The sequence below is a fragment of the Phocoena sinus genome, chromosome 1 (genome assembly GCF_008692025.1).
Source record: "Phocoena sinus isolate mPhoSin1 chromosome 1, mPhoSin1.pri, whole genome shotgun sequence".
Taxonomy (NCBI): domain Eukaryota; kingdom Metazoa; phylum Chordata; class Mammalia; order Artiodactyla; family Phocoenidae; genus Phocoena; species Phocoena sinus.
In genome coordinates, this window is record NC_045763.1 from 7,813,019 (window position 1) to 7,833,232 (window position 20,214).

Sequence of the window (20,214 nt, forward strand, 5' to 3'; positions counted from 1 at the left end):
GTTGCTGAACTGAAAAACAGCATTTTACCTTTTGTCTTAAGAATGTGGCAGATTTGAATTTCTTTTGACTGAAATTTCAGTCTTCCTTTAAAGTTTGAGATGTTCATAGATAAATAAACAGCAATAAATAGTAGCTAGAATTTAGAATTGGAGATGAACACTTGGAGCATTTTTTATCAGTGCTGGGAGGTATTTATTTGAAAATAAAATTATTTTAAAAACGTAAATCACACAAACAGTATAATGTTTGATATTTGAAAAGTATTGTGTTTAGTAATATTTTGTCTGCTTATTATAATTTAAACCCTACTTGCAAAAGAGGAAAACTCTAAAGAAGTTTTACTTTATAGCGTTCCTGAAAAAAATGCTTAAGAGATTTTTCTAGATGATCAATTGTGAAATTTAGTTTTGGGGGATTCTGGAACTACTGTTTTTCCCTCGATTGCAGTTTGGGCATTTCCCACCCCTACACCTAAGCATTTCCTCTCCATTTTTAGCTAGCTTACGAAAGCACATTACTTCTACCCTGATTGCTTGGGTTGCGAGAACTAGAAGGATCTCTTCAAGAGCTGTGTTGATATCTCAAGACACTCCAATACACTTTGTAATGCAGGGCACCTTTTTAATACTGTGCTCCTTAAATGACAAAGGTGTTCCATGCAATGGGATGAAATTAGTAGGAAAGAGAATTTTTCAGGTTTTCTAGTAGCTTTTTAGAACACTCCCTTTTTCAACTTGTTGGCATTCAGACTGTCAGCTGTTGTTTACAACATTCTCAGCTTAATGTTATTAGTCTTGAATCCAAACTAACTCCCTAAATGTGCTGCTCAGTGAGTACACTGTGAAATTTAAACATGAGCCGTGCGGAGCAGATTCTGCAGTGTTCCTGTGCCCTGATATTAATGGTGAGCTTGTAAGCGTAAATTTGAGTGCCCTTAGGCCCTGACATCAGGTTGTTGTATTAATCACACCATATATGGAGGTAAGGCATCCTGATGAAGTTTTCTTTTTCAGTTTCAACATTTACCAGCCATCTCTTTGTTCTACATAATTCAAGTTAAGATGCTAATAATATCCATTATTGGTCTATTTTTTTTGTTCTCTTCGAAGTAAACGAGGAAAGATGGAAAGAATTAAAGGTGTAGGTGTAGGGGTGGCAACAAAAAATTTCTTAAAACGTTAATAGAATTGAGCAGATATTGGAACATTTAGTCCAGTTTCTTTACAGATTATAGGTGCTTGGTAATCAGAAACATATTCGTTGCTGTGATATGCAGGTTAGAGTCATTCATTTGATTAGAGCAAGGAGCCCAGGAGAGTCCTACAGCAGGCTCCACATTTGTGAGTTTCTGTTGAATCACGGGGAGTCTTGTCAGAGTTTCAGGGTTCACCAAAACCTATTCTGGAGAATTCAGCTGCCTTACTTTACGGTCAGCCTTGTGAAAGGACAAAGCAACACACTGTGGCTGGATTCTAGGCTCCTGTGTATGCAAAACAGCTTTTCCTTGGGCAAGCGGTGCAAATGCCTGGACTTGCAGATTCGGCACTTTATTTGACATGCCTCCTGTTCTTAAATTTTCTTTAACTTATATTTCTGATTTTTTTTTTCTTGCAGATCTTTATCCCCATTTTACAAGGCCTGGCTCTTGCTGCCAAAGAGTGCTCCCTCGATAGTGACTACTTTAAATACCCCCTCATGGTAAAACTTTATTCTTTTCCTTGTAACACATTCAGTAGATGTTTTTCTTCCAGATAATTTTAACATACACTTTTCTTTCAGGTCCATGATCAACCTTGTTTTCAAACTTAAAACATGAAATGATTGTGTTGGCCATGCAGAGTGTTTGGTGTGCAGTGAGATGCATCAGTGAAGACAGTTAGCAGCGCGGTACATATTTCACCATCCGAGCCTTAGACAGGAGTCAGTGATACAGTCATTAAAATGTACTTTGCCTTATTCTATAGCTTATGAAAACAATAATCATTGGTGGTCTCCTTCTTGATTGTCCTAGCAATGAGCATACCATATTTGGGGTGAAATTTTGTTAATTTAAAATAAAACAAAACAAAACAAAGAACTGTGACAAATGCAGATAAAGAAGGCAGAGTTAGATTAAGAAAAGGAATACAATTTTGTCCTTACATAGTGACTTTGCACAGAAAATTGCACAGTGCTTTTCTTGTTCATCTTCCCCGTTTCCTGAGGCTGTACACTTCACTTCAGGCTTTACTTGGAAAACACAAATTTGCTCAGCTCCTCCAGGCACTTAGAGGAAGCATAAATTGTGGACAGGACTATTGGCTAGATTCTCACCAAGGGTCTTCAGAGTTGTGAAAATATTGGAACCAGAAAGAAAGTAAGAGGCTGTTTTCTTCTCTGACCTTGCTTCTTTAAAATTTTGGGAGAAAAATACTTCGAAGTATTACTGAATATTTTTCATTCTAAAAGTATGAAGGAAAAATATCAAAACATGAAATCAGTTGACTGTATAAATACGACCTTGTGTAAATTGAAGCCTTGGTTAAATTGATGTTTTGCTGCCCATGTTCCTTTTACTCATTCTGCTAACTTGATTCCATCTTACCATTAATTCACTGCTTCCTGAGCACCTCAAGTGTGACACACACAGAGGACCCAGGAGCTCATGAGATAAGGTGCCTCTCCTCAAGGCAAAAATCAAGACCACAGCGATACAGTCAGATAGTTACAATCAGTGCAAAGACAGAGGTGTATTTATCTGTTTCAGACAATCAAAAGTGAGCTAAAAGGCTAAATATTAAAGTTAAACATTAATTAATGTTTTAAACATTAAAGCCAGTTAAATAGAAGGTGAAGCAGGAAGTCTTAGTTTTAAAAACAATTTTGAATGAATTTATGTCAGGGTTCTTCCTAGTGCACGTTATTCCCATTCCTAATGAAATTCTATTAATCCTTATGCATTGTTCTGTCTTTGGCACATAAAAAGAAGTGGAAAAATCTGATTATTTGAGTTCAGTGATGAAATCTCTTAGTGTACATTAATTGTCACTGTATTATATAAATATTCCCTCCTGGAATTGTCGGCTTTTCTCTTGTGGTTTGAATTAGCTTGATGGTTCAGTAAGGAGCTTTTAGTGTCAGATACCAACAAAGTGTTCTTCCGGGTCAAAAGACAAAGGCCTCCGTTACGATAGACAGTAGTTTTATTTTGTACCATTATTGATGCTTGTGCAGCGCAGGGAGTGCACTGAGAGAAAGGGCAGTAATTTAAGGCCGGAAGCGGAAGACCGTTGGAGCTAGAATCAGAAGGAAGCATGATTATCCCTAGGTCAGTGGATCCCAACTTTGCCATACCTTAGAATCACCTGGGGATCTGTAGAAAGTACCTCTGCCTGGCTCTCCAAAGCTGTGACTTAATTCGTTGAGGATGTGGTGAGGGTGTGGCCTGGCATGGGGCTTGCAGAGGCTGCCCAGGTGATCCTAATATGCAGCTGAGTTTGGGAGCCCTGGTGCTGAGCAGGGAGAATGTTTCCTTCTCAGTGGCTCTCTGAGCCTCAGCGGCTTCTCAGATGTGTCAGTGCCTAAATGCATGGACTCAAAAGCTTCCAGCAGCTGTTTTAGCAACTCCCATAGCAACATCGAAATCACAGAGGAAATTAAATTCACCGTTAAAATAGTGTTTGACTGTATTACCGTGGCCATGGTAAACGCTTTTTATGTGCCTAAGAACTATATTTCCTGATCGTCTTAACTCGAGAACGATTGGAGCGCCAAAGGAAAACTTTGAGGTTCTCAAAAAACCAGGGATCTTGAAACCAAGGAATACTTTTAAATATATTTTGAATTTGGTCGCTTATTAAATTTTAATTATTTGTAGTCCTGTTTAATACTGGCAAGACTAGCCATCTAAAGTTTATGAAGCATATCTTTCTGGTATAGAAAGATGTTAAATGAAAAAATCATTTATTGTAAGAATACACTCATTTACCTCTGTGTGTATACGTACAAAAATATGTCTAGGAAGCTCTTGGCCAAAATATCAATAGAGGTTAATGAGGGTGAAGTTTATGAGCGACTTTTAGTTTCACTTTATATTTCTGTTTTATCGGAAGTTTTTTGCAATGCACATGTACTAGTTCATTCATCAGAAAAGCAGTGAAGCTGTTTGTGCTTTGTTGGGAATGCATACGTATTTATAGCAGCATTAAAGCTATGTCTTGGTGTTACCCATGGTGGTCAGTTTAGGATGAAATACATTTAAATGACCCTTTCTGATCTTGTTTCTAGGCTTTAGGTGAGCTCTGTGAAACCAAGTTTGGAAAGACACACCCTGTGTGCAATTTGGTAAGTGCCACCCTAATGGACTTGCACATTTTCAGTGAACATGTAACACAGAAGATATTCCTTAAGTAACAGTATCTGAAAAATGTCTCTTGGAGGACGTTGAGATGCAGATGTGAGTAATACATGTGCGTGGCTCTCAACTGTTACATTGTTGTCACCTACATTATTTCCGGGAATGCCATTATTCACTTCTCTTTTGTGATTTTCGGGAGATAAGTATTGTACAGCTAGTACAACAGGTCCCATTGGAAACGTTTCCTTGAGTCCTTTGGTGGTATAGGAATAGTTCGTTTGCACGATATCAAATATTACCATGAAACATAGAAATTAAAAGTATATCTTGTAAAAATGTAGCGGACCTGGAGGGCTTTCCTTCATCTGAAATGAGAAAAAGTGGACAGGCATCCTGACATATTTGTGACCTTGTGTTTTTGGATGTTAAGTGTCAGCCATTTTGCTGGTGGCTAAGAGCCAGCTGAACAGGTCACCTGCCAAGAATTCTTTTTGTCTCATTTTTACATGACTTGCTGATTTAGCAGCTTGACTTGCCTCTTCTGTTTTTTCCTAGGTTGCTTCTTTGCCTTTGTGGTTGCCGAAATCATTAAGCCCTGGCTCTGGGCGGGAGCTGCAGAGACTCTCGTACTTGGGGGCTTTCTTTAGCTTCTCAGTCTTTGCAGAAGATGATGTAAGTACAGTGGCCCTTTGCACTTTGCTGCTCTTATGTTCAGATTCTTCCCCAAATGTATATTATACGTTGAATTTTTGCTTTCTCTTTCCAGGCAAAAGTGGTTGAAAAATATTTCTCAGGGCCTGCCATTACCCTGGAAAACACTCGTGTGGTGAGCCAGTCACTGCAGCATTACTTGGAGCTGGGAAGGGTAGGTGCTGAGAAAATGAATCCAAAGGATGAATGTGTTTTCAGTTCTGAAAGTTAAAAGCAGCACAATTATAGGCTCATTATAGTGTGATTAAGGTAATTGGGCCCCTGTCCTGGAAAGGAAATAGCAAAGACTATTTTATTAAAACTATAACTACTCCCCTCTTCCACTGCACATTCTGCTTTCATGCTGATCATCTTGATACAGTTGAATACGGACCTCTTTTCTATCCTTGTAGTCAGGTTCTTCTAAAATGAGTGGACGTGGGAGAGGAGAAAAGGTGGGAAGGAGCTTAGCTTTTCGTAAAGTCAAAAAGGAATAATTTCTTAAACAAAGTTTTAAATTTTTTCTTCCCTTATAAAATAAATTTCAGCAAGAGCTTTTCAAGATTCTGCATAGTATTTTGTTAAACGGAGAAACCCGGGAGGCTGCTCTTGGTTACATGGCAGCTGTCGTCAATGCCAATATGAAGAAAGCACAGATGCAGGTAGGATTCCTGAAGACTGCTTTTACTTATTCATGAATTCATTCATGTAAGTCATATTTATTCAGAACCTACCAGACATTGTGCTAGGAAATGGAGATACAGTGTTGAACAAGATAGACAAGCTTCCTGCCTTTGTGGCGCTTATGTTCTATAGGGTAGATGAGTAGACATGTAAATGTTTAATTCTAGAATCGATGAAGCCAGTGAAGCAAGGTAGAGGACTTGAAAGTAACCATGGAGGCACCAGAAGGAAGGCATGGGAGTGTCCAAGGAGGAGACATTTGATCAGAGGCCTGACTGATAAGAAAGAGCCAGCCGTCACAAGGCTGAGAAAAGAACTTTCTAGATACGTGTGAAACACGAAGGTGGGAGTGAACCAGCTTTGGAACGAGCCCCACGTGCAGGCTTTCGTGGCTGGAGGATAGTGAACAGGAAGGAAACCGGCGGGTCATGGGCTGGAGGGGTGGGCAGAGGCTCCATCAGGTTGAGCTGATGTTTTAAGAAGTGTCATGAGGAGCCACTGGAGGGTTTTCGGGAAGGAAATCACCAAGTCTGCTGTGTGGAGGATGGGCTAATGGGAGGAGGGGATACAGGAGCCAACCCAAGGAGACCAGGTACAAGGTGCGGTGTTCCTGATGAGGGAGGCTGGTGGCTGGGACCACTTTACTGGCATGGAAAAGTTAAAAGGGCATCCTTACTATATTATTATTATTAAAAATAATAAATTTATTTATTTTTGGCTGCATTGGGTCTTTGTTGCTGCACGTGGGCTTTTCTCTAGTTGCGGTGAGCGGGCGCTGCTCTTTGTTGCGGTGCGCGGGCTTCTCATTGCAGTGGCTTCTCTTGTTGCGGAGCACGGCCTCCAGGCGTGCGGGCTCAGTAGTTGTGACACGGGCTTAGTTACTCCACGGCATGTGGGATCTTCCCGGACCAGGACTCAAACCCGTGTCCCCTGCATTGGCACGCGGATTCTCAACGACTGCGCCACCAGGGAAGCTCCCTTGCTATATTATTAATGAGCAATGTGACATTTCTACTCAGAAGAAAGAGCAGAGAGAAGAGCATGGACGTGATATTAGACTGCCTGGATTTCCAACTGGGGTTCCACTGTTTGCCGGCAGTAGGACGCAGACAGTTGCTTCTCTGTGCCTCCATTTCCTTGTTGCCAAGTGGGGATAATAATAGTACCTGACTCGTGGACTTAGTGTATATAAAGCTGTTAAATCATGCCCAGTACGTGGTGAGCACTCCACCGATGTTAACTATCTTTATTAGAATTATGGTCTTTTTTTTTTTGACTGTGCCACACGCTTACAGGATCCCCAACCAGGGATTGAACCCAGACCCTGGGCAGTGAAAGCGTGGCGTCCCAACCACTGGACCTCCAGGGAATTCTCGGAATTGTTGTATTCTTAAAGCAGGATTATTCTATCTCTGTCAGCCAGAGAAGCTGTTAGTCAAGTGGTAACTGTGGAACGAGTTGTTCTGATGCTTTTGAGGGGAAATAAAGAAGAGAAAGGAAATAGCATTTATTGCATTGCTGCTTACTGATTTTGAGGATCTTAGGCAAATCACTTAAATTCTCTGAGCCTTAGTTTCCTCCTCTGTAAAATGTGAATAACAGTATCATTCAATTCTAGGGGCTATTGTGGAGATTCAGTGAGAGAAAACCCTTCACGTATGGTTAACACTCAACAAATCGCACCTGCCAGTAGAGTGACGATGGTGGTGCTATAGGTGTCCCCTCGCTGACTTCAGGATGAAAGTTTGCTCTCCTTTCTGTACACTTGTGCCAACATTTCTGTTCAGATCATGATTTTAAATGCTTTTCTCTTTCACAGACGGATGATAGGTTGGTATCTACGGACGGATTGATGCTGAACTTCCTTTGGGTGCTGCAGCAGCTAAGCACAAAGATCAAGTTAGAGACGGTCGACCCCACGTACATATTCCACCCGAGGTGTCGGATTACTCTTCCCAGCGATGAGACGAGAGTGAATGCAACGATGGAGGACGTGAATGACTGGCTGACTGAACTTTGTGAGTGACCTGTTCATTGTTAGGTCGTTAAAAGCTGCCCTTCTTTTATTATTTTTTTTTGGTTGCCCCACGTGGCACGTGGGACTTAGTTCCCAGACCAGTGATCGAACCCACGCCCTCTGCATCAGAAGCATGGAGTTGCAACCACCGGACCACCGGGGAAGCAGTTCTTCTACTTTCTTTTAATTACAAAAAGTAGAGTAGATACGCATTCTAACAGAAGGACCCATTTGGACTCAGCATCATCCCACAGTGTGAATCTGACAGCAGCTACAGCGTCCCTGTCTGTCATCTCCCAGCGTCCCACCCCCATCCCTGGGGCTCCCTCTTGCCCTTGTTCCTGTTCTCCGTCATCAGTGCCAGTTTTCATTGACTCCTCTCCCCCTAAAGCTACTACATCAGACTGTTAAGGGATTATCAGGAGGAGAACTTTAATAAACATCTTAATAGCAACGCTACTGTCTTACTCGTTAAATATAAGGAGACTGAGGCTCCAGAAGGTGCCCAGCTCACCTAGCCTGTCAATCAGCGAGTTGCACCTGCGGCTCAGGTGTGCTGAGCCGAGCCCAGGGCTCTGTCTGCTCCACCACACTCCCTGATCTGGGTCCGTCCTTCCCGGTGTTTAGTTCGGTTCCATTTTTTCTTACTTGGCAGTAGTGAGGGAAGCAACCTAATTCTTTAGGGAATTTCTGTTCCTCTCAGGCGACCTGATTTCTGATAAGCCAGGCAAACTCCAGAATTAGGATCTGGGCTCCTGGGGCCAGGCCAGCCAGGGTTGGGGGTAGTTAGAGGGTTTGTGGAGAAGGTCAAGGGGGTCCCCTACAGAACAGGCTGCCCAGAGGACGGCTGGAGCTAAGGAAGACGCTTTCTGAGGAAGGCCCCTTCCAGAGGGAGGGCCTGTGGGAGAGAGGAAGAAGAGAGCCTACCCTGCTTGACCACAGCTGCTTTCCCGGCTAAACGCAATCGTGACAGAGAGGTCCAGAGGAGCAGAGGGAGAGAATGCAAAGGAGTATAGATGGAGAAGGCAGAAGAGAAGGAAAGACACAGGCAAAGGGAAGCTTGTGACGAATAAAATGTATCTGAGAGACCGGTGATCAGGAAAACAGAAAAGTAGAAATCCAAGAGAAATGGGTACATATTTTATGTTGCAAAATTCTGGGTTTGAAAGTGATTCCTGAGTGAAGGAAAATAATGACTTTCTGGGCTTCCCTGGTGGCACAGTGGTTGAGAGTCCACCTGCCGATGCAGGGGGCACGGGTTCGTACCCCGATCCAGGAACATCCCACATGCTGCGGAGCGGCTGGGCCCGTGAGCCATGGCCGCTGAGCCTGCGTGTCCGGAGCCTGTGCTCCACAATGGGAGAGGCCACAACAGTGAAGAGGCCTGCGTACCGCAAAAAAAAAAAGACTTTTCTGCTTTTCCATTTCTTTGTTTTGTTACAATCCCTAAGAATCTGTCAGTACTGGGAATGCTATTCATTCACCCAAGTGAGCCACATCCAGCTTATGTGGAGGGGTGGTTCTCAGCTGCACCAGGTGAGAAGTTAGAGTTTACAGAGTCTAGGAAAAAGAGAAAAATTTATTTTGTTTGGATGCTAATGACTCCTCACAAATTGTTACTACCTCTCTAGAAATACATTTATGAGCTAGAGATATGCAATAAAGATGAATACAATAAAAAAAAAAAGTTCTTTTTTGGATTAGCCAACATCAAATAGATACGTAGAACAAATGGGACGAAATGTGCTGTTCTGGGTTTAAATATATATGTGTATACAATAGAAATGATAACAATGACTTAGTTATTATGTAGATTTTATATATGCCAGTTAAAATTCTCATGAAATCTCTCATACATCTTGATGAATTGATGGAATAAAAATACGAATATTTTGAAGGTGTTACGATTATGGATCTTTTTCTCTATATTATAAAGCATGTTATTAAAGCAACTATACTTCAATTTAAAAAATTTTAAGGGGTTTCCCTGGTGGCGCAGTGGTTGAGAATCTGCCTGCTAATGCAGGGGACACGGGTTCGAGCCCTGGTCTGGGAAGATCCCAGATGCCGCGGAGCGGCTAGGCCCGTGAGCCACAACTACTGAGCCTGCGTGCCTGGAGCCTGTGCTCTGCAACAAGAGAGGCCGCGATAGTGAGAGGCCCGCGCACCGCGATGACGAGTGGCCCCCGCTTGCCACAACTAGAGAAAGCCCTCGCACAGAAACGAAGACCCAACACAGCAAAAATAAATAATTAATAAACTCCTAAAAAAAATTTTTTTTAAACATGTTACTTAATGACAAACATAAAAACCATATGACATTTAGTTTTAAACATTATAAAATTATTCATGGAGTAATGTAGAGATTCCATCCTTCCCTGGCACGAAAAAGCCGAACAGAGGATTTGACCCAACCATAAAAGAGAGAGAAATTTTTAATGATTTAAGAAATGGAAAATATCATCAGAGATAATATATATATATCTTAATATATAAACATACTTTTTATAGAGGGAGAGAAAATGAATATGTAAAATCAAAGAATGGGAGAAAATATGTGTCACATAATTGATAAAATCATATTCAAAATGCAGAACTGTTATAAATGTGTAAAACCAAAACTAAATTCTCCCAAGAAACAGTTATCTTTTGTTTGGGGGGAAGAAATATAAGCAGTATATGTCAAATAAAATATACTTGTAGGGAAAAATATACATATTTGTAGGAATTAGATACAAATTGAAAGAAATTCAAGTTAACGTTCTATAACTATAAATTATTCAAAAACAGAGTGATAGGGGCTTCCCTGGTGGCGCAGTGGTTGAGAGTCCGCCTGCCGATGCAGGGGACGCGGGTTCGTGCCCCGGACCGGGAGGATCCCACATGCCGCGGAGCGGCTGGGCCCGTGAGCCATGGCCGCTGGGCCTGCGCGTCCGGAGCCTGCGCGTCCGGAGCCTGTGCCCCGCAACGGGAGAGGCCACAACAGTGAGAGGCCCGCATACCCCAAAAAAAAAAAAAAAAAAAAAAAAAACAGAGTGATAAGATAGAATATAAGTTTGTAAATAAATAGATGGTATTTTATCAATTAATTTAGTCTCTCTAAAGTGAGTTCTGGTGATTCATAACAAAAATCTGTAATACTGTCTTTCTCAGTAATTCCACTTCCCAGAATATACTCCCAAAGCTGGCAACGGAGAGGGGATGAGAGAGTAACTTGTTATACATAGATCCTCCCAGCACTGTTTCTAACAGAGAAAAATTAGAAACAACAAATATGTCCAACAGTAGGGAAATGGCTATGGAATCTGTAGCTTATTTACATAATCTAATACCGTTTTGAGGTTTAACAATGATGTTTGAATAGTAGAAATGATTCTATAAAATACACCAGGGAGACACATCACCGAAGATTGTTGGTGTACATTTGTATAAACATTTAATTAGATGGGGCAGAGTACCTGATCATAAATGGAGCTCAGAGGAATTCTGTTTTTCTTATAACATTACCTAAGCCTAATTTTTTTAAAATAAATTTATTTATTTATTTTGGCTGCTTTGGGTCTTCGCTGTTGCGCATGGGCTTTCTCTAGTTGCGGTGAGCGGGGGCTACTCTTCGTTGCAGTGCGCGGGCTTCTCACTGCAGTGGCTTCTCTTGCTGCAGAGCATGGGCTCTAGGCGCGCAGGCTTCAGTACTTGTGGCACGTGGGCTCAGTAGTTGTGGCTTGCGGTGTCTAGAGCACAGGCTCAGTAGTTGTGGAACACGAGCTTAGTTGCTCCTCAGCATGTGGGATCTTCCTGGACCAGGGATCAAACCCGTGTCCCCTGCCTTGGCAGGCGGATTCTTAACCACTGTACCACCAGAGAAGTCCCATTAATTCTAATTTTTTTAAAAGTGTCCTTGGGGGCTTCCCTAGTGGCACAGTGGTTGAGAGTCCGCCTGCCGATGCAGGGGACACGGGTTCGTGCCCCGGTCCAGGAAGATCCCACATGCCGTGGAATGGCTGGGCCCGTGAGCCATGGCCAATGAGCCTGCGCGTCCAGAGCCTGTGCTCCGCAACGGGAGAGGCCACAACAGTGAGAGGCCCGAGTACCACAAAAAAAAAAAAATAAAGTGTCCTTAAACTTCTTGAAAATACAAGTGTAATTTTGTCTTCTTAATTGTGCTTTTCCTCTGATATAGTCATGTGATAGATTTTATTTCGGGGATTTTGTTCTTTTTCCTAGATGGAGATCAATCTCCGTTTTCTGAGCCGAAATTCCCTACGGAATGCTTCTTTCTTACCCTGCACGCCCACCATCTCTCAATTCTGCCGGGTTGCCGACGCTACATCCGCAGACTCCGGGCCATACGGGAGCTCAACAGGTATGTGCATGATGCCGTGTCCTGAGGTTGCCTGAGTCACCACTTGTTCTCACAAGCAGGCAGTTCCCTTGTGACCAGTAGATTTGAATGTGAGGGGTACATAGGGTACAGTATACCATCTGCCTCTGCTACTACATCCATGTTCCTTGATTGGCCAGAGTTCTTTACATGGTGAAGTGACCCAAACTTTGATTTCTAGAGTTCTCAACCCTTGGTATATGGTTGAGACTTCCATTAACTTTTTCCACTGGGCACCATATTATCAGGAGGCACTTTAAAGGATTTCTTGGGTTCCAGACATACCCCTCTTTCTCTGGACTGTGAAACAGTAACTCTGGTTTCCCTTAATAAACAAGGTCATTTACTCCCACTAACATGTAATTCACTTTTTTTGCACATTGTCCTGTGGCATAAGAAGTCTAAAAGGGCCAGATAGTAGCCTCAGTTTCCTATTCATTAGTACCATTGTTGTTTTTCTTAATCTAAGCATTTCTCCCCATGTACCAGCACCTGCAAACAAAGGTCACAGGAATAGGAGGCAAACATTTTTTGAACAGGTCATCTGGAATAATAATGGAGTAGCCACTTAACACCATTTGGTCCGGGAGTGGTGTAGTCCGAGTATGATAGAAAATGTGTCATATCTATATCTACCTTGAATTAAAATAGAATCAATCACTTAATAATTCTAATAACTGCCTGGTAGATTTCTTAATGTTTTTTTTCTACATGTAATCATGTTGTCTGTAAATGATGGCAGTTTTCTTTCTTTGTCATAATTTTCTTTTTTATTTTTATTATTTTTCTAATTTTAATTATGCTTTATTATTTGACCTACATGCTATTTATGATTGTATTGATTAATTTTAAATTCTTTTCCTTTTTTTTTTTTTTAAACCCCACATTTGTTTATTTATTTATTTCTTTGGCTGTGTTGGGTCTTCGTTTCTGTGCGAGGGCTTTCTCTAGTTGTGGCAAGCAGGGGCCACTCTTCGTCGCAGTGCAAGGGCCTCTCACTATCACGGCCTCTCTTGTTGCGGAGCACAGGCTCCAGACGCGCAGGCTCAGTAGCTGTGGCTCACGGGCCCATTTGCTCCACGGCATGTGGGATCTTCTCAGACCAGGGCTCGAACCCGTGTCCCCTGCATTAGCAGGCAGATTCTCAACCACTGCGCCACCAGGGAAGCCCTCATAATTTTCTTTTTCATGCCTTACTGCCCTGGCTACAATTTCTACTACAGTCTTGAGTAGAAGTATTGATAACTTTATTAAAATGTCTTTCTTTTTCCAGTTAACTGGAGGAAGTTTTTTTAGACATCCTCTATTATCAGATTAAGGAAATTCCCTTTTAGGTGATTATTTTCTACAGGTTTTTTGTTCTCAACAGGAGTTGAATTTTATTAAAATCTTTTTCCATCTCTGTTGAGGAGATCAGATTTTTCCCCCTTTATTAATATGGTTGAATTACATCAGCTGGCTTTCTGATATCAAACCAATCTTACATTCTTTTATTATTATTATTATTATTTTATTTATTTTATTCTTGACTGTGTTGGGTCTTAGTTGTGGCACGTGGGATCTTTGTTGAGGCATGCAGGATCTTTTGTTGCAGTTCCTGGGCTTCCCTCTAGTTGTGGCGTGTAGGTTTTCTCTCTGTAGTTGTGGCGCGCAGGCTCCAGAGTGTGTGAGGTCTCTAGTTCAGGCATGCAGGCTCAGTAGTTGTGGCACGCAGGCTTAGTTGCCCCATGGCATGTGGGATCTTAGTTCCCTGACCAAGGATCGAACCCGCGTCCCCTGCATTGGAAGGTGGATTCTTTACCACTGGACCACCAGGGAAGTTCCCTTATATTCTTGAAATAAACTCAACTCCATATTATTGCTTTTAAATCTCAGTGGATATTCAATTTGCTAATATTCTGTTTAGGAGTTTTGAGTCTATATTCAAAAGAAAGATTGACCTATGATTTTCATTTCTTGTTAAGTCCTTCTCAAATTTTGTTATCAACATTATTCTTGCCACATAGAATCAGTTGTGAAGTGTTCCCTCTTTTTATATTTTTTGAGGAGTTTATTGTGTAAGAATTATTTTATTTCTTCCTTAAATGTTTGGAAACATTGATGAAGTTGTCTGGGCTTAGAGTTTTCTATGTGGGAAGTTTTTTAAATTATGTATTTTATTGTTAATAGATATAGGCCTGTTTAGATTTTCATTTCATCTTGTGCCAGTTTTCCTGTGGTATGTAAAGTTTCAAAACTTTTCGGTATAAAGTTGTTGATAGTATCCTCTTTTTATCACTTTTGTGTCTGTAGGGCCTTTGTTATTTCCTTTCAGTTTAATTTGCTCTTTGTTGATGTTTCTATTGCTTTTTGAGGTTGATATTTAAATCATTCATTTTCAGCTCTTTCTTATATATGCATTTAAGGCTGTTTAGTTTCCCTCTAAGTATGGCTTTAGCTGCATCCCTCATTTTTAATAGGTCATCTTTTTTACTGAGGTATAATAGACATATAACATTATGTTGGTTTCAGGTGTACAACATAATGATTTGATGTTTGCATATATTGCAAAATGGTCACCACAATAAGTCTAATTAACATCTGTCACCGTACATAGTAACATATTTTTTTCTTGTGATGAGAACTTTTAAGTTCTCTCTCAGCAACTTTCAAATACACAGTACAGTATTATTAACTATAGTCACCATGTTGTATATTACATCCCCATGACTTACTTATTTTATAACTGGTAGTTTGTGTACCTTTTGACTCCCTTGACCTATTTTGTCCACCCCACTCCCCCACCTCTGGCAGCCACCAGTCGTCTTCTCTGTGTCTTTGAACTTGGTATTTTGGGTTTTTGTTTGTTTTTTTAGGATTCCATACATAAGTGAAATTATATGGTATTTTTCGCTGTCCGACTTATTTCACTTAGCATAATGCCTTCAAGGTCCATCCATGTTGTTACCAGTGGCAAAATTTCATTCTTTTTTACGGCCGAATAATATTCCTCTGTGTGTGCGTGAGACATTTCTTTTTCCATTCATCTGTTGGTGGACACTTAGATTGTTTCTCTATCTTGGCTATTGTAAATAATGTTGCAATGAACATGGGGGTGCATATATCTTTTCATTTTTGTTTTCGTGGGCTAAATACCCAGAAGTGGAATTGCTGGATCATACGGTAGTTCTAATTTTAATTTTTTGCGGAACATCCATACTGTTTTCCATAGTGGTTGTACCAGTTTACATTCCCACCAACAGTGCACAGGGGTTCCCTTTTCTCTGCATTCTTACCAACACTTATTTCTTATCTTTTTGATAGTGGTCATTCTAACAGGGGTGAGGTGATATCTCATTGTGGTTTTGATTTGCATTTCCTTGATAGTTAGTGATCTTGAGCACCTTTTGGTATGTCGTATTTTATTGTTCAGTTCAAAATATATCCTAATTTTTATTATTTCTTACTTGACTTGTGAATTATATAAAGATGGGGTGCTTAAAATTCCAGATTCTTGGGGGGATTTGTTCATTTATCCTTTGTTACTGATTTCTAGCTAAATTCCATTGTCAGAAGACATATTCTGATTTGTGTTCTTTGAACTTTATTGAGATTTGCTTTGTAGCTAACTTTTAAATTAATAAATGTTCCATAGCGGAAATGAGTGCACAGGAATTCCCTGGCAGTCCAGTGGTTAGGACTCTGCACTCTCACTGCTGAGGACCTCGGTTCAATCCCTGGTCAGGGAGCTAAAATCCCATGCGCCACGCAGCCAAAAAAAAAAAAAGAAGAAAAGAAAAGAATCCGCTTTCTATATTGCTTTTTGCAGTATTTCACATATATTGTTCAAGTTTGTTTATCCTTTGTTCAAATTTTCCTTATGTCTGCTGATTTTATCAGCTTATAATATCAGTTATTGAGAGGCTTATAAAAATTTCCAACTCTGATTTGTCTGTTCCTTCATCCTGGAATGGATGCTGTCCTGTGGTCCCATCATTCCCACTGACTTCGGAGGATACATTTCAATGGCACCATCTGCCATCTTCACTCCCAACCTGCAGTGAGGGTTGGTGCCTTTCAGAGATGTTGGTGTTTCCCTCACCTGTGTATTTTTCAGTGCTGTGATACAAGAAGTATCTTCCAGGGCTTCCCTGGTGGTGCAGTGGTTAAGAATCTGCCCGCCAATGCAGGGGACATGGGTTCAAGCCCTGATCCAGGAAGATCCCACATGCTGTGGAGCAGCTAAGCCTGTAGTCCGTGGCAACTAAGCCCGTGTGCCACAACTACTGATCCTGCACTCTACAGCCTCCGAGCCACAACTACTTAGCCCGCACACCTAGAGCCCGTGCTCCACAACAAGAGAAGCCACTGCAATGAGAAGCCCGTGCACCACAACAAAGAGTAGCCCCCGCTCGCCGCAACTAGAGAAAGCCCGCGCGCAGCAGTGAAGACCCAATGCAGCCAAAAATAAATAAATTTTTTAAATTAAAAAATTAAATAAATAAAAATACATCTGGCTGAAGTCAGATTAAGAAAATAAAAGAAGTATCTTCCAGGACACAGTTGGGGGTATGTGTGTGTTTTGAGAGGGTGGTTTTCTGAGCTAGTCATATGTGGTAAATCTATATTAATATTCCAAGCTTCTTATATTTTGGATTCCTTCCTCTGAATTTATATCAAGGAATTCCTAACAACTCAACTTCAATTCTAGGTTTTAGTCAACCAGGTGGGCACACAGTTAGAGCCCCTCCCAGATACTCAGGATAAGGTTGAATCCAGAGACTCTGGTCGTATTCATGTCAATGAATTTATCCCCACTTAGGAGTGTGTTAGCATGTTCCTCTCTTGGTGATCAAGCATCTTCAGAATCTGTTCCACACATACTGCCCCATTTGTTCACTACATACGTAGTAGGTAGAATAGTGGCGCGGCAAAGATGTTCATGTCCTAGTGCCCAGAACTTGTGAATGTGTTACCTTACATGGTAAAAGAGACTTTGCAGATGTGATTAATTGTAGGATCTTGAGATGGAGAGGTTTTCCTAGATTATCTGGGTGGACCCAGTGTATCACAAGGGTCCTTTTAAGAGGGAGGCAAGAAGGTCAGAGTGAGAAAGGAAATGTGATGACAGAAGCAGACATCAGAGTGATGTGGGTCCACAAGCCAAGGAATGCAGGCTCCCTCTAGAAGCTGGAAAGGGCAAGGAAACACTCTCCCTAGAGCCTCCAGAAGGAATGCATCCCCTGCTGACCCATTTTAGATTCCTGACCTCTGGAACTCTAAGACTATAATTGTGTTGCCGCAAGCCAGTAAGTTTGTGATGATTTGTTACAGCAGCAATAGGAAGCTAATATAACATATTAGCAAATCTTGGTCTTTCTTTTTTCTTCAAATATGTGCTTTTCCTGCATGTGGCTTTGTAATTGGCCCATAAGGACAGTGATTGATCTCACTCCAGTTTCAGTTCTGGAAGCAATGAGGTATGATGGGTTGGGACCTAAGGGAAATTGGCATCATCCTGCAGTTTGACCATCTGCGCTACAATCACTGCAGGAGCTGCTTCTGCTGTCAGATGAGGCTCAGGGGATTTAGGGATTTGGGTACTTTGGTTCTCCTGAACTCCTCCATTTGAATTCTTGGAGTCCCAGTCTTTGCTCTGACATTTAGATAAGAGATCCAGTGAGGTTATGGATTCAGTCTATGTTATAATTTGGTGCTTTATAGGACCAGACTCTGCTTCTTTATGGTCGCCTTAGAAACTCCCTGACTCATTGGTTTGTTCTTGAGGCGAGATTTTAAAATCTGGAGCCTGTCATTTTCTTCTGTGAGCTTTCCAGCATAGTTACAAGTAGCCACACCATCTCTTCACTCTAGGAGGTCACTGGTGATCATTTATGCAGCTGTTTTTCCACTGAGAACCTGGGCTACCAGTTTTATGCCCTCACATGCTAACTGAATCTTCACCGCTTTCTTTTTTTTTTTTTTTAGTATTTATTTTTAATTATTTATTTTGGCCGCACCGGGTCTTAGTTGTGGCACACGGGATCTTAGTTGCGGCATGCGGGATCTAGTTCCACAACCACGGATCGAACCCAGGCCCCATGCATTGGGAGCGTGGAGTCTTACCCACTGGACCACTGGAAGTCCCCTTCACCACTTTCAAACCAGCCCAGTCGAAGAACTAATCCCAAAGGCCCATTTTTCTGAAGGGCCTGTTACCTGTAACCTCTTCTTGCCAATAAGCATATAGGTCGTTATGTTAGTTTCCTTTTGCTACTGCAACAGATTACCATGACCTTCGTGAGTTAAAAAAACAAAAATTATTACCTTAGGGTTCTGGTGGTCGGAAGTCCTAAAATCAAGGCTGCATTCCTTCTGAGGCTCTAGGGAAGGATCTCTTTCTCTGCCTGTTCCAGCTGCTGGAGACCCCCTACATTCCTTGGTTCACGGCCCGCTTCCTCTCTTCAAAATCAGCACCATCGCATCTTCAGCTCTCCCTCCCTCTGATCTCTGCTTCACTTGTCACAACTCTTTCTCTTACTCTGACTCCCTCTTTCTCTTAGAAGGACCCTGAGATGACATTGGGCCCACCCAGACATATGGGCCCGTCTCAGACTCCATACCCTTAATCACATCTGCAAGTTTCCTTTTGCCATGTAAGGTAACATATTCACAGGTTCTGGGGATTAAGCTGTGACATCTTCCTATGGGGCGGTGGGGCGGAGCATTATTCTGTCTACCATTATTCATGTTCCAGTTGTAGACAGAGGAATCCACTTCATCTGAGATAAGCAGAAAGAGGATAATTAAGGCTACTATTTGGTTTATTGAATCACTGGCACGCCTGGAAAAGAGGACTCCCAGAGCTCTTCTTCGAACCTGGCCTGGCAGGAAGAAGCTGCTTCAGGGTTCAGCCTCTGCCAGTGCTTCAAGCAAAACCCGTCCACAGTGTGCTTCCAGAAGAACCATGTGGCTGTCACTTCACTATATGCACCTCTGCCTTCAGTGAGGGCTCACCTCTTGGTGGAAGCTAGGTCATGTGCAGAAATGCTGGCAGCAAGGGAATCAAGGAAATGTAGTTTTTGTTTTTGTTTAATTTATTTATTTAATTAATTTATCTTTGGCTGTGTTGGGTCTTCGTTGCTGCGCGCGGGCTTTCTCTAGTTGCGGCGAGCGGGGGCTGCTCTTCGTTCTCATGCACGGGCTTCTCATTGTGGTGGCTTCTCTTATTGCGGAGCACGGGCCTCTAGGTGCGTGGGCTTCAGTAGTTGTGGCACGCAGGCTCAGTAGTTATGGCTCGCGGGTTCTAGAGAGCAGGCTCAGCTGCTCCACGGCATGTGGGATCTTCCCGGACCAGGGCTCAAACCCGTGTCCCCTGCATTGGTAGGCGGATTCTTAACCACTGCACCACCAGGGAAGTCACTAGGAAATGTACTTTTAAAGAAGTTATTGCCCCCTAGTTTCCTACACAATGTTTTGATAGATAGAAAGGGTTGACATAGTGTTAAGTGAGCCAGTCTTTAAAATATGCAGCATATTACATGATCAGGGAAGGCTTTACCTGTCTGACAGGTGATATTTGAGGAGATACCTGAAGGGAGTGAAGGAGCAAGTCACAAAGGTAACCTCAGAGAAGAGCATTCCAAGCAGAAGGAAAAGTGCCCTTAGTAAAGTAGCCTTTTGTTTTGGGTAATTGAGTAGGCATAGTAACCTTGCATTTTCTCCCTCCCAGAAAAACAGGGAACGATGTATTTCCTTCCAAAAGTAATGATTACTGTATTTCATCAAATCTAAAATGCCATCCACTTTAAGACATCGTTATGTTGGGAACCAGTAAGAAAGAAAAATACTGCCAATTTAGCCATAACTTGCCACTGAGTTTGGTGATGCTGACATGGGGGGAGAGAGGGGACATGTGTCTGAGAGTCAGTGACATGGTGAAAATGAACACATAAGGTGGGTGATAGATCTCTGTGTCTTCTTTCATTTGACTGTTAGTCTTTACTTTCAGAACTGTGGAAGATTTGAAAAACAATGAAAGCCAATGGAAAGACTCCCCACTGGCAGCTAGACACCGTGAAATGCTGAAGCGCTGCAAAACTCAGCTTAAGGTTTGTATCATTAAT

At 41.9% G+C, this 20,214-nt stretch overlaps 1 protein-coding gene across 3 annotated transcripts in view; it reads left to right on the forward strand.

Annotated features, from left to right (window-relative positions):
- The window catches only part of UBE4B (ubiquitination factor E4B), a 110,897-nt gene that overhangs the window by 59,118 nt on the left and 31,565 nt on the right, over positions 1–20,214 (forward strand). For all 3 annotated transcript variants that reach the window (XM_032632557.1, XM_032632574.1, XM_032632565.1), the window contains 8 exons: positions 1,616–1,699; positions 4,268–4,324; positions 4,893–5,009; positions 5,104–5,202; positions 5,576–5,689; positions 7,531–7,729; positions 11,953–12,091; positions 20,100–20,199. In XM_032632557.1, the coding sequence (XP_032488448.1) occupies positions 1,616–1,699; positions 4,268–4,324; positions 4,893–5,009; positions 5,104–5,202; positions 5,576–5,689; positions 7,531–7,729; positions 11,953–12,091; positions 20,100–20,199 (909 nt within the window). The remainder of the gene's footprint in view (positions 1–1,615; positions 1,700–4,267; positions 4,325–4,892; positions 5,010–5,103; positions 5,203–5,575; positions 5,690–7,530; positions 7,730–11,952; positions 12,092–20,099; positions 20,200–20,214) is intronic.